The sequence below is a fragment of the Petaurus breviceps genome, unplaced genomic scaffold, assembly GCF_028583685.1.
Source record: "Petaurus breviceps papuanus isolate PSGF00001 unplaced genomic scaffold, PetGlider_PUasm1.0 209, whole genome shotgun sequence".
In the NCBI taxonomy this organism is placed as follows: Eukaryota; Metazoa; Chordata; class Mammalia; order Diprotodontia; family Petauridae; genus Petaurus; species Petaurus breviceps.
In genome coordinates this window covers 170295-184013 of record NW_027185854.1, presented here as the reverse complement: position 1 = coordinate 184013, position 13719 = coordinate 170295, and the positions used below count along the sequence as shown (strand labels likewise).

The 13719-nt window shown below is 41.8% G+C and overlaps 1 protein-coding gene across 1 annotated transcript in view; it reads left to right on the top strand.

Moving 5' to 3' along the window:
- Positions 1 to 13719, top strand: part of LOC138165474 (putative RNA polymerase II subunit B1 CTD phosphatase RPAP2) — a 74967-nt gene that overhangs the window by 9216 nt on the left and 52032 nt on the right. Inside the window, exon 6 of the mRNA XM_069093835.1 lies at positions 977 to 1065. Within this exon, the coding sequence (XP_068949936.1) occupies positions 977 to 1065 (89 nt within the window). The remainder of the gene's footprint in view (positions 1 to 976; positions 1066 to 13719) is intronic.

Here is a 13719-nt window from a genome sequence, read left to right as displayed (position 1 = left end):
AGTAAAGCAAGAAATACTTTTTTAAAAAAGTTTTTAAATTGGCAGTGCTTCCCCTAAATTGGAACTTCACCAAATACCTGGACTGTTACAGTACCCCTGGTGGGTCTGCCTGCCCCAGGTCTCTTCTTACTCCATTCTGTCCTCCATTTAGCCACTAAAGTAATTTTCCTAAATCAAAGGTCCAGTTATGTCACCTCTCTACTCAGTAATCTCCAGGGGCTTTCTGTTGTCTCTAGGATGAAATGTAAAATCCTGTTTGGCCTTCAAAGCCCTTCATAACATTCATACCCCCAAAGCTCCTGATAGCGTACTCTCGCCACATATTCTTCACTCTCGGGACACTGAACTCCTGGCTGTTGCCCAAACCAAACACTCAGTCTTCTGATTTCAAGATCATCGTTACTGGCTGTCTCCATGACTGGAATATTCTCCCTAGTCATCTTTGCCTCCCGGCTTCCTTTAAGTTTCAGCTAAAAGCCCTCTTTCCCCAGCCCCTGTTCGGTCCAGTGCCTTCCTTCTGTGAATAGCGTCCTCTTCATCCTGTGTAGAGCCCGCTGTGTACAGATCGTTTGCTTGTCGTCTCCCTCGTTAGGTTGTAAGCTCATTGGGACGGCTAGGTGGTCCAGCGAGTAGAGTGCTGGCCCCAGAGTCAGGAGGACCTGAGTTTGGATCCAGCCCAGACACTTAACACACACACACACACACACACACACACACACACACACACGCGCGCGCGCGCGCCACGTGATCTTGGGCAAGTTACTTAACCCCAATGGCCCTCCAAAAAGCAAAAAAAAAAAAAGATTGTAAGCTCCTTGAGGGCACTCTTTGTGTGCCCAGAGTTTAGCCAGTGCCTGGCACATAGTAGATGCTTAATAAATGTTTATTGGTTTATTGATTGATTGAAAGAAAAGCTAAGCAAACTTTAAAAAATGAAAATGCAAAAAGTGCTTTTTAATACCCTTCTTATCTTCAGTTTTTCTGCAGCAATTTCTGTTATCGAGCATCTAAGTACTTTGAAGCTCAGATTTCCAAAAGTCCGCTGTGGGTTCGAGAAGAAGAAAGGTAATTTAAACCATAGTTTAAAGTGATTTATTTCTTTAGGAGAATAGTGAAGACTTGGCAAATGTTTTATCTGAAAGCTTTTTAATATAAGAAACACAGGAAAACCATTGAACTTTTTAATTGGTTAATTAGAATTAGCCTCTAACCAATTAGAAAGTTAATTTCTAATTAATTAAAAAATGTTATAAATCAGGAGGTAAAATGTTAGCTTTTGGCCATTATTGGTTTGAACGTGCATATCTTGCCCCTGAAGCTGTAGTTGTTTACTACTGATATTTGTGCAGCCTCCTAATTGTAATTCATTGCTTTAACTTGCAATTTGGTTTTAAACTGTCTCACTGAGGGCTTACTCGTGGTCATTCCAGTATGTTTCCTGTGTTTGGGTCGAGCATGGCCGATATGATGGGGTGTGCCATTGAATGGATGACTTGTCTTCCAAGAACTTTTGCTCTTTGTTAAAACCTTGCTATGGAATTTTGAGGAAAGCCATTTAACTTCTCTTCAGCTCTGTCTCAAATGTCAGGAATTTCCATGTGGTCTTTCTGTTCTATAATTGAGTAAATTGTCATCCTAAGTACTTACAATTTACCAAGGAAATCATTAACGATATTAGCATAGATCAGTTGTCCCTATGGGCAAGGCAATGGAAATAAATACAGAAGAGGAATGAAGTAGTTCTTGCCCCAAGGAGCCTTATTCTTCTTGAGGCTATAATGTGTGCCAAGGAGGGGGAGAGAGCCCTGACTAGGGGGAAACTGAGGGAGGCCTTCCCAGAGGTGGTGGTAGCTGAGCCTCAAAGAGAGGTCACTGAAGGGAGGGACCAGGCAAATGGCTTGGGAGGATGGAGCCAGAGTAATGAGGTTGGTGAGAGGGAGATGGAAGCCATGCTGTGGAAGGGCTTAAAGCTAGACCAAAGAATGCATATTTTATCCTAGAGGCAAAGGGAGCAGGGCAGTAAGGTTGCATTTTCATAGAATTTCCGAGTCATAAGGTCCCTCCCTTCCCAGGTTGTTCTACCCATCCCTGATAGATAGGCAGATGCCCCACCTTTACTTGAAGACACCCCCCCACACACACACACACCCCATCGTGAAGAGGAACCCATGGTCTCCCAAGCTGTCCTCCTAGAGGGCAGCTGTCATTGCTAGGAAGTCTTTCTTGCCATCAGGCCTAAGGCAGGAACCTCTCTGTAGTTCCCCTCGTCCCCATTACTTCTGGTTCGGCCCTCTACTGCCAGACAGAACAAGGCTATTCCCTCTTAAACACAACAGCTCTTTAAATCCTTCAAGAAAGGTATCTGGCCCCACCTGAGCCTTCTTCAGGTTAAAGCCTTCTACTTTATTTAGTCAGTCCTCATTACCTTTCTCTTGGCCCTTACCAGTGTCCTTCCCAAAATGTAGCCTGGGAGGATGGAGCGTGGTACCTAGCACAGAACCCAGGCCCCCAGGCAGGTGTAATGGGGCAGAGCAGAGAGGGTCTGGTCCCTCCTCCTTGTTTGGGGCTTGGCCTCTTTCCTGCAATCCAGCAGTTGAGGCTTTCTTCAGCTGCCATATCCCACTCTGGATGCCTGTGTCTTTTAGAGATCAGTGACCAGTCTTCCTGTGACTTGGGGAGATCGTTTGGAAGATGGATTAGAAAAAAAGGGAGACTGAGCGGAGGGGATCAATAAGCAAGCTTGGGTATAAATTCATTGAAGAAGTGATGAGGGCAGGCCAGCCTGGAGAAGAGCCCACTCCAGGTGTGAGAGGTCAGAGGAGGCCAGATTAGGCTGATGTTAGTGTGGGGTGGGGCGCCTCAGAGGGGAGCACTGTGTGAGCCTCACTTTGCAGTTGAAGAAAATGAGCGTCACAGTAGGTTTGTTCATGGTCCCTTGGCTTCACTGACTTCAAGGTCAGGCCCATCACTGTCTCCACTCTGCCAGGCTGCTTCTCCCAGGTTGTATGTGTGGGTGTCAGGAGGATGGCACCCTCAGAAAAAATAAGGATGTGTGCAGGGCAGCAGAGGCAGAGTGAAGGCATAAGGAGTTGGGTTTTGCTTTGGTCATGTTGAGTTGGAGATGCTCGTGGGATGTCAGGGGAGATGTCTGACAGGAAGTTAGTGGGACTTGGGAATCACCTGCAGAGAGTGATGACTGTAAGGGTGAGGACCAGTGAGATCCTCAGAATCGAGCGTGGAGAGCAGACTGGAGATGGGGGTGCTGTGCACAGAAGGCTTCTGAGGGTGAGGTCAGACCAGCTTGTGAGGGATGGGAGGCCCAGGGGGCTAAGGTGCAGATGACCCCTTTATGCCAGTGACTCCCAAACCTTTATCCAGCCCTCGGCTCCCTTCAGATCTCCTTGCTGGGGTCACCAGCTTCCTCCTGGATGTTTCTGAGTGGATGTCCTAGAGGTGTTCAGAATAAGACTCCTATTTCCCCTGTAAACCCAGCCCTGTCTGATCTTCCCTTTTCCTCGTGAGGAATCCAGCCCTGCTTGTCACTGAGGCGCACCGCTTCAGCCTCACCCACAGCTCCTCTGGTCAGGCGGCAGATGGGTTTGTCCCTAACCCCACAACACTTCTACTCCATCTATTCCCTTTCCCCCACTCAGCCACCATCCCCATTCAGGAATGGAATCGGGAGTGTTGCAGCAAAACCTTACCTTCTCCCTGCCTGGTCAGCTCACCAGCACAGGCTTTCCCTGGCTGCCATTAACTTGTGTCACACACATAGAGGGAATGCCTTTTCTCCTCCCTGGTCCCTGTCTGCCTGACCTTCCAAGGTTGGCCCTAGTGCTGCCTTTTACACTTTTCCTGATCCTTCCAGGTTCTAGGAGCTTTCCCACCAAGCAGTTACCTTGTTTTTAAAATATACTTATATGTGCTTGTCTCCCTGGATGAAATACAAGCTTCTTGACTGTTTGATTTTTGTCTTTACGCTCATGCCTGGCACATTGTAAGAGCTTAATGGATACTTATTGGTCCGTTTTTCAAGGTCACACAATTAGTAAAAATGTAATTGGAATTGAATCCAGACTGTCTGTCTCCAGTCCAGGGGTCTTCCTCCAAGAGCCACACTGGTGGCCTGATCTCCCCAGGAAGCTCTCAGAAATATGAGAAGGAAAGGTGGGGGGCAACGTCATGAGCAGAGGTGTGGAGGACACCTGCCTTCCATCCCTTCATTGTGCTTGTGGAAATGCCCGAGCCTTGAACAGTGCACTGTAAGCAGGAGGTATTTAATAAGCGTGTGTCATGTGACAGAGCAGGAGGACTTGCCCTCAGGCTGCCCATGGGGCGGATGTGTGCACTAGCTTGTGTCTAAAAGATGCTGCCAGAGTCCAGAGAAGGGGGAATAGAGGTTTTCATGAAGAAAGCTAGGGATGGATCTTGGACATGAAGAAAGGACGAGAGTAGCCTCAAGTAGGTCAGAAGGAAAGAGGATGTGTAAGGCGGGAAATTCAGGAACAAAGGCCCAGTACTGTGGAGCCTTCTCCCTGTGTGGAGGGAGACCCTCAGTTCTTGTGGGGAGGATCTTTGTGTCAGACCTTGTGCTCTCCTGGCAAAGCCTTTGACTGTGACCTTTCAACACACTGGGGCTGTTATCCGTGTGGTGTTTGACACCTCTGGTCTAGACGCTCCCCCACTGTTCATTCCTGGCCTGGACCTGTGATCATTCATGTCTTTCCACACCAGCATGGAGAACAGGGACCATGTCTGTAATATCTTTCAAATCCACAAGAGGGCACTGGTTCTCCATATTTGTTTTTAAACTATCAACTAATTCGTTTCACAGATTTCTTAAAGCCACTGGCAGTCTGTTAAATGTTGCACGTTACATCTAAGTGTTGCAAAAGTGAATGAAATTTTAAAGGGAGAAATTGTTGTAATGTGATACATTGTATAGAGTAAAACAGAAGGCATTAAACTTGCAGCCTGCAGGTCTCCCTAGGGTGACTGAACTTGATTTAAAAAAAGATAATTGAGAAATATTTAACCAAAAAAAAAAATACAGTATAATGTAGATAATGCTTGTTTGTGGTTTTCCAGTCCCTTTTTATTTGAGTTTGACACCCCTGGAATAAAGAGCTGACTAGCTTCTTTTAAGTAACAACTTTCAGAATTTCAGAGAATTTTTTTCTTCCATCAGAACGTAATGGACATAGCCCTCATCTTCCTCTCTGTGCTCAGACTTTCACGTTGTGCCTGATCAACACTGTTTAAGAGACTTTGTTGTTCGTTGATGGCACCACAGTGTTATTTTTTTTAACTATATAAAATAAGAAGTTAAACCCAAGTTAAGGCAACACACAGACCTGATTAGATTCACTGCTGAGAACAGAGTTTGTGAAGGACGCACGGTGACAACATCTTAGTGTTCTGGATAAGGAAATAAGTTATTTTTACCAGAAACAATTAAAATGAAATTTTTCTTAAAAAAAAAACCAAAGTAAACTCATGTTTCTCCCATGAGAGAAGACTCTCGTTTCAGAATTAAGTGAAAGTCCACAGCTTAGGGGCTTTTAGGCTAGAAAGACTAAGAGTAAGAGGAAATCTAGAATTCTTTGCAGTGCAAGTGGCGGGACAAAAATGACTGACGGGGAATTGATGCCCAAGGCAAGGGGGAGCACCTTTCTTCAGGGGAAGGAAACTTCTGTTATAAAAATTAGCTTTCATTTCAGGTAAGCTACCAATGATGTTGAATTATCATTTGGAAAATCACAAGCTAAATTTAGGAAGGAAAGCCAAGTGTTGGAAATGAGAGCATGATTGGAAAGATCTGCCACTGTTAAGCAGTGAGAGGAGCACTGAATTGTAGTTGGGAAACCTGGGTTCAAACCCTAATTCACGGACTTATCCATGTGACTTTGGGAAGTCATTGGACTTCTCTGGGGCCTCGATTTCCTCACCTGTAAATGGAGGATTAGACTAAATGACCTCTGGGATCCCTTCCAGTTCTAAATTAAAGCCAAAGTGGTAGGAATGAGAAATGCTGCCTGGATTGTATGGTGTATCATGAGGCTCAGCTTAGGGGGTTTTCATTTATCGCTTCTTGACAATAAATATAGTGTCATCTTAGAGGTGCGGAAGCTACAAACCTCTGTAAGACAGCTTCTATAACCTCTTCCTGAACAAACCCTCCATTTGTTTCTCAGTGTAGAGAAACGTTTTCAAAAAGAGGATTTAGTATATGTACCCACTCATCTTTGAAAAATCCCCACTTGGTGGGTAAGGAGCATCAGCAAAACTTTTTCAGTAACAAAGTTTCCGTGGAATAGGAGGTTGTTTCTATTTTTAAGTGTTTTTATTTCAAAGTCATATTACCAATATTGTGTGAATGATGATAAGAATACTAATATCTCAGATGAACCAGATTATAAGTCTTCTTGTGGTATTTTTGTTGTTATTTGTAACTGAACTTAGAACTATCCCCATGGTAACTTAAACTGGGTAGAAGGAAATATAAGCATCCCTACCTGACCCGTACTGTGGGCATGTGACATGCAGTAGAAAGACAAGTTTTTTAGCAAAAGTGGAACAGAATTTTCCCTGAATAAAAAGATTATCTGGTTTATTTTGTGTATGCAAAATCATAGATGCTATAGAAATTGATGTCAAGTTCACTCTAAAACATAAAGCCCCTCTTAGCAGAGCAAATGCAAGTGTTTTACATGGAAATCTAAACCCATCACTTTAGAAGTACTTGGACTCCTACTTGGAAAAACCTGTTAATGGGTCTAGATGTTGCTAACACCATAAAAGACCTCTGCCATACTGAATACCCTCACTGGTAGGTTGACAGAGGGAGGGAGGTGAGTGCTTGCTCCTTCACTCTTAGAAACATAGTGGGGAAGCAGGTGGGGAAAGGAGTAATTAAAGGGTGTGTTAATAACTTAAAAACTGGGCTAAGACTTTTTGGAACCTCCTGTAGAAATCGTGCTGGACTCCTTAGAAATAAATTGAGGAAGACAGTTTGGTCCTGTGGACAGAGCACAAGCTTGACAGTCAGAAGAGCTGGGGTACATTCTGCCCCTGAGCTTGACTCTCTGGGTGACCTTGGGCAGGTCACTTCATTTCCCTGGGCCTTCGTTTACTCCACTGTGATATGAGGAGGTGGCACGAGGTGGCCTTGGAGAGTGTCTTCCAGCTCCTTCTCTAAATTTCATGATCCACTTAAGGTGTCACACCCTTATCTTTTTTGGAAACATAAAATAAAACATTTATTTGACACAAAAGGAGAAATGTAATTTCCTTTTACCCCTGTTTCTTCAGCATATCTCAGCATGCTGTCATCATGGTGCATATCTGAAAATCTAAGTATTTCTTGTATAAATTCAGTTGTATTGATAGTCCTGGTTACATGCCATCCACCTGTATGGCCATGCCCTGGAAGAGTCCATCTTCAGAATCTAAATCTGAGCTTCTCCTTTGTGGCCACAACTCCCTTTCCACCTTTTACTGATCCTGCTCATTATCCTCATGGTGTTTTTTGACCCCTTCACTCAACTAAAAGAAAACTCCAGGTGGAAAGGGGATCTGCAGTCACAGCTTTTCCTCCCTCAGTTTTCCCAATCTTCAATTTTCACCCAACTCCCTGACCTGCTCATCTCCTTCACTGAGGGGCCTGAGGCAGCCTCTGTCATCACTGCAGCTGTCCCCTGGGAACACTCTGCTCTCCTCCTTGCCCACCTTGTCTTGGATAGAATAATATCTCTCCCCTTAGTTCAGCAGACACAAGGTTGAAATTTGTCAAAAGTAACTTGACTTGGAATCTAAAGAAAAAAGAAACCAAAGTCATATAGCAGAAAAAAATGAATCAAGAGGGCACTTAGATGGTATCTGAAGATTGGTTTCCTAAGGTAATTATGTTCTAACCCCAGATTATTAACTCGATTGGCATGATTTATATGTAGGGCATTTACTTCCCGTTCTTGGTCCTTGCCTCAGTTTTGCCCTTTTGGGGAATCCCTCAGCATCCTTACAGACTGTTCTGAAACCTGCCTAAATAGCTCTTGACCAACAGCTGTCATCAAACCTTAACCTCCTGTCCCTTAGTCTCACAATTTCTGTGAAATTTTATTTGTCCTTCCATCCTTTCTCAGAAGAAGCAACACTTCTCATCCCTTACAAGACTCACTTTTCTGGATTCCCTTCCACTTGCGAAGAGTTTTGCGTCTCAAGGCTCTTTCCTTTTTTTTTGAATGTGCAGTGTTTCCCTCTCCGTCCTCTCTACAAGTGTACCCAGATGGGATGTATGAAGGAATTTTACCCTAATGGGTCTCAGAAGTAGTTACAAAGAATAACCCAGGAGATGGTAGAAAGGGAAGAATGAGGCCCAGGTATGCCCAGTGGGCACACTGTGTCTATGGCCCTGTACTCTTGTCTTCCCCCGGACTCCCAACCTTTTCTTGAGTTAAAGACCTCATTTGCTGACACATTTCTCAACAGAGTAATTATATTTTCCCTTCTCTGCTCTCTCTTCCACCCTTACCAAAAAAAGGTCCTTCCTCTGATCCTCCTTTTAAAAAATGAATAGGGCCCCTGTTCTCCCAACTGCAGTCTTTTTGGATTACTCCCTCTCCCTTGTTAACCACTTAGTTGCTACAGCCTGTGAATTCTTGCTCAACAGTGTTTGGGGCATCCATCCCTTCCTTTCGATGGTATTCTCATGGCTCACACCCTAGCTTAGACCCTGTCTTTAGCCTGGACTATTTTTGTAGTCTCTTGGCAGGTTCCTACTTAGAATCTTCTCTTTCTTCCCAGCACTTACTACAGTGCCTACCTCCTAGTAAGTTCTTCATAAATGCTAGTCGAGTGACTGACCCCTTCCCCAGGTCAGTACCTCCTGGATCCCACAACCAGATTTATTTTCCTAAAACATGACTCTCATTATCAGTTCCATGTGCAGAGATCTTTAGTGACTTCCCAGTGCCTCCTGAGTAATGTCCATTGTTTACAGACTTTCAAAGTCTAGCCTAATCCTAGCTTTCTAGGCTGTTTGCCTGGGTGCCAACCAAACTCTGTGTATCCTTCGCTTTATAGCTTTGCTGACTTTGTGATATATTGCCCCATTAAAACCTAGTTATCCTTTAGAACCTAGCTCAAATGATGACCCCAGCTATCCGTGTCTTCCTTCTGCAGTCTTCCATAGCATTGTGTGTTCTCTCATGGTACTTATGTCCTACCTTATATATAATCCCCTTCACTAAATTGTAAGCTTTTAGGGGGAAGGATCTAAGTCTTACTCATCTTTTTAATTTCCTATTGTGCCCTCAGTGAATCTGTATGGAGTGAATGAATTGAATATATTCATGATTTCATTATTCTTTACCAATAAGTTCTCTTTGTTTTTATTGAATGTCTGTTGATGAAGGAAAACTTTGTTGGTGTGAACAAACTTGTGAGATTGGTACCTTTTATTCTGCCCCTTGGTGGATTGAGGACCAGACAGTGCTTAGAGAAGGCTCTGTACTCAAAAATATTTCTCCTCACATTTTACCATTTGGGTAAAGAATGTTCTATTTTGCAAATTCAGTCTCATTTATGCCTGAATGTCAGTTGCCTTATGCAAGTATGGCTTCAGTAAGTGGTAGTTTTGCTAAAGGGAAGAAGATATGAGACAATTCTAATACTTGGGGGAAGGGAAATAAGAAACTTTGGATCCTCGAGAATCAATCTTATGACAAGATTAAGGTACAAAGATGAGAGAAGAGAGAAAATAGTGTAAACTCTTACTCTCACGATGACTTTCCTTTTGGGCTTCTCTATTCCTCCATCTTTATTATGGCTGCTTAAAGACTCCAAAACCTGCAGCCTTAAGAGTGTACTGTCAGTCTCTTGTTCTTGTAATCTTACTACAATAAAGTCAGGCCTCCAGGTCATCATTTCATAGTTGGAGTAGAGTTTTTAAATTTTACAGCAAGATTACCTCCGTGACTGTTGGCATCTGCCTCTATTACCTCTGTAGTCTTATTTTGTTGGTAAAATAAGGGTTTTCAGAATACACCAGCTGCTCTCTCTTAGTAGGATGCAAACACTTTTATTCATCCTTTCTCAGTAGTTCATTAGTATATTTTCTTTTCTCATCCTTGTTTTGATTTGATCTGGTTTTGCTCTTCTGTGATCTGCTTTGGGATTCCCATTTTTGAGTCATTTCAAAAACATGTTAGGGAGTTTTCTCACCCCACAGACCCATTTGGTGTTAATGTTTGTTCCTTTTTACATCTAAATACTTCTTCCACCTCCAACTACTTTTTTTCTCAAACCAGTGATACCCGACATCAATGTCTTCCCCAAACTCATGTTAAACCTTAAAAATTATAGAGCCTTAGAGATTCTCTAGCCCAATATTTCTAATTTTACATTGCAGATCACCTAGAATAGGAATTCCTAACTATTTTGTGTCAGAGACCCCTTTGACTGGTGTCAGAGTCTAGTGAAGCCTGTGGATCCCTTCTCAGGATCATGTTTTTTTAAATACACAAAAATAAAATGCATCAGCTTACAAAAGAAACCAATTATAGTGAAATGCAGTTTTCAAAACATTAAAAAAAAAAGTTGATGAATTTTCAGATCAAGAACCCTTACCTTAGAATGTAATTAAAATCGACCAATACTTATTGGTTATCTAATATGTATCAGAGTCTAAGACTTGATGTCTGCCTTTAAGGAGTTTATAATCTAAGAGGGAAGTTAAATATGGAGAGAGTTAAAAAACAATAAAATAAAATATTTAAATAACGGTTTAAGATGAGATGTTATGAGGCAGTTCATGATTTTTTTCAGAAAATAATTCAGAGGAGAGAGAACTCATTTTATTCTGAGGCTATCAGGGAAGGTTTTATAGAAGTGGCATTTGAACAAGATTCAAAGAGGAAGGGAGAGAGTGCCTTCCTTTCCTATACTTCTCAATGATTGGGATACCAATAAGCTCCTTGAGCACAAGAACAAGTTTGTATTTTTCCTTTAATAAGCAAAAACCAGAGACTATTACAGTACTAGGAAAAAAGTAACTGCTTTATATTCATTAATCAAACATTTATTAAACAACTACTGTATGTGGCAGACAGTGTGGTTGGTTTAATATACACATACATATATATATTTGTATATATAGATATACACATATATACATGTTTTGTATGGTATGTGTATACACATGCACATATATACATGTTGTATGTGTGTGTACACATACACACAAATTAATTTTTGAAGGGGGTGATAAAAGTAGCAATAGAGGGGTTAAGATAGACTTGTTTTAGTAGGTAGCACTTAAAATTGAGCCTTAGAGGATTTTAGGGATTCTAAGAGACAAAGTAGGAGAGAGAGTGAGTGCATTCCAAGCCCGGATGATAATGTAGGCCATCGGTTCCCAAAGTGGGCCATACCACACCCTGGTAGATGCTAGACCGATCCAGGGAGGCAGTAGCAGCCTCGAGTGCAATTGGAGGTGTGTTGAATAAAAATAAGGGGACAGTGGAAGCATAAGGAAAGATGAGAAGATATGAAAATTTTGGAAAATTGTACACGTTTCATCCTTTGTTTAACTGAGTTAAAGCCATAGTGATTACATTATTTTCCAAATGACCATATGAATTGCAAGTTATGACCAGTCAGTGGTCAAGACTGCCAGCAGGTCTTAATAAGCAAGCTTTAGCAGTCGAGCATATTGTGCATTGTTGGGAAGTTCAGCAATGGCAGAAATATGTGCATGTTTATAATATGTGCACTTGTTTATAATATGATACAACATGGTTACATGATACAGTATTGTATCATCAGAATTTCAATGCAGGAAAAAACCCACAAATCTATAATAGATTATTAAATTTAAGATGCATCATTAAAAAAAACCCTATTTTTTTTAAATGAGGCAGATTTAAAAAAAAAACATTAAAGAGTTAAAGAAAGTAGATTTCCAGGGGGTACTGAATAATTATTTTTTGAAAAAGGGGTGGTAGGCCAAATAAGTTTGGGGACCTCTGGCCTAGGCAAAGACACAGGTAGAAAATGGAATATTGTATACAAGGAGCAGCAAAGGGAGCCACTTTGGATCATTTTTTTGCTGGATCATAGAGCATGTGAAGAAAAATAAGGTATAATAAACCTGGAAATATAGACTAGAGGTAAAATTGTGGCATTTAGATCCTTTAACACTGGAACTTGTATTATAAGCTAGGGATGATTGGGGAGCACTAGCATTTCTTGAGCAGGGGCCTAACCTGCACTTGAGAAATATCAACCTGGCTTTTTTTTTGCTTTTTGGAGGGCAGTTGGGGTTAAGTGACTTGCCCAAGGTCACATGGCTAGTAAGTGTTAAGTGTCTGAGGCTGGGTTTGAACTCAGGTCCTCCTGACTCCAGGGCCGGTGTGCTATTCACTGTGTCACCTAGCTGCCCCAACAACCTGGCATTTTCTATACAGGAGGGTGGAATGGAGAAGGGAGAGACTGGAGGCTGGGAGGCTATTGTCATAGATGAATAGGAGGTGATGAGAGCCAGAATAAGGATTGGTGACCATGTGAGTGAAGAGCACAGAACAGAGGCAGGAGACTTAGCTGTAGGCTTGGCCAAATGTGGCAAGTGAGCAGGTCATCCGATCAACAAGCGTTTATTAAGTATCTAAGGGGTGGGTGTGTGTGTGTGTGTGTGTGTGTGTGTGTGTGTGTGTGTAAGAGAGAGAATATGGATTTGGAGTCAGAGGATGTGGTTTCAAGTCTTGACTACTGCTGTCACCCATGTGACCTCTGGGAAGACACTTAACTTCTCTGACCAGTTTCCTCATCTTCAAATGAGGGGGGAGGGGTAATTTGGATGACCTATAAGGTCTCTTTAAACTCTCAATAAATGTTCTACTACTGTGACCTAATTGGATTATTTAGAACCAGAAAAGTTCATAATTAGTTAGAGGTCAATGGAAACCAAGATCCTCCTCTTGGGATGATTTATTGGCATTCTTTTAGTACACTGACTGACCGACTGTGTTCCCTGATTTCTTGACATAATGAGGTGCAAAGAATAGTCATTTTAAACACTAGTAGTTAAGGAATGAAAAAAAAATTCTAAAAAAAGTTTTAACTCCCATGGGAAAGTATAGCGCTGAGCATCTTAGGAAATTTAAAAAGTTTGGTTTTGATTACTGTTGATTTTTGTTTTATTACGAATACTCTTAGGTCATAGATATTTGATTTTGACATTTAGTGGAAAGTTAGATTTTCATTTTAACTGCAAGTTATGTTGCATTATTTTTAGCTTAATAGGTCCTTGGATATATTAAATGAGTTTGTGTCTTCAGTACTGTAAGAACTACGTATCCTAACTCTTACATCTCTTTTATGTGTTTATTTTTGTATAGTTCTAAAACTTATAGTTTCATATTTTTGTTTGGATTTGTTATTGTAATTTCTGATCAGGCTGGAAGTTTTCATTAGCCAAGAGTCCAAGTGTAAATTAAAATTTACTTCTAAATAGCATAATTAAAACAAGTAGATTAGACTTTAAACCACTAGTATTTACATTATGAAAGCTCCTTAACCATGTGAAAAGTGCCAAGGGCTTATGGATGGACCATCAGCTCGTTTTCTGCTTCTTCAATAAGAGATTGATGTGCCTGGCCCTTTCCTCTGACTCAGTGGAGATACTGTCCCCTGTCTCCCATGAGGGGAAGGTCTCTTGCTTTA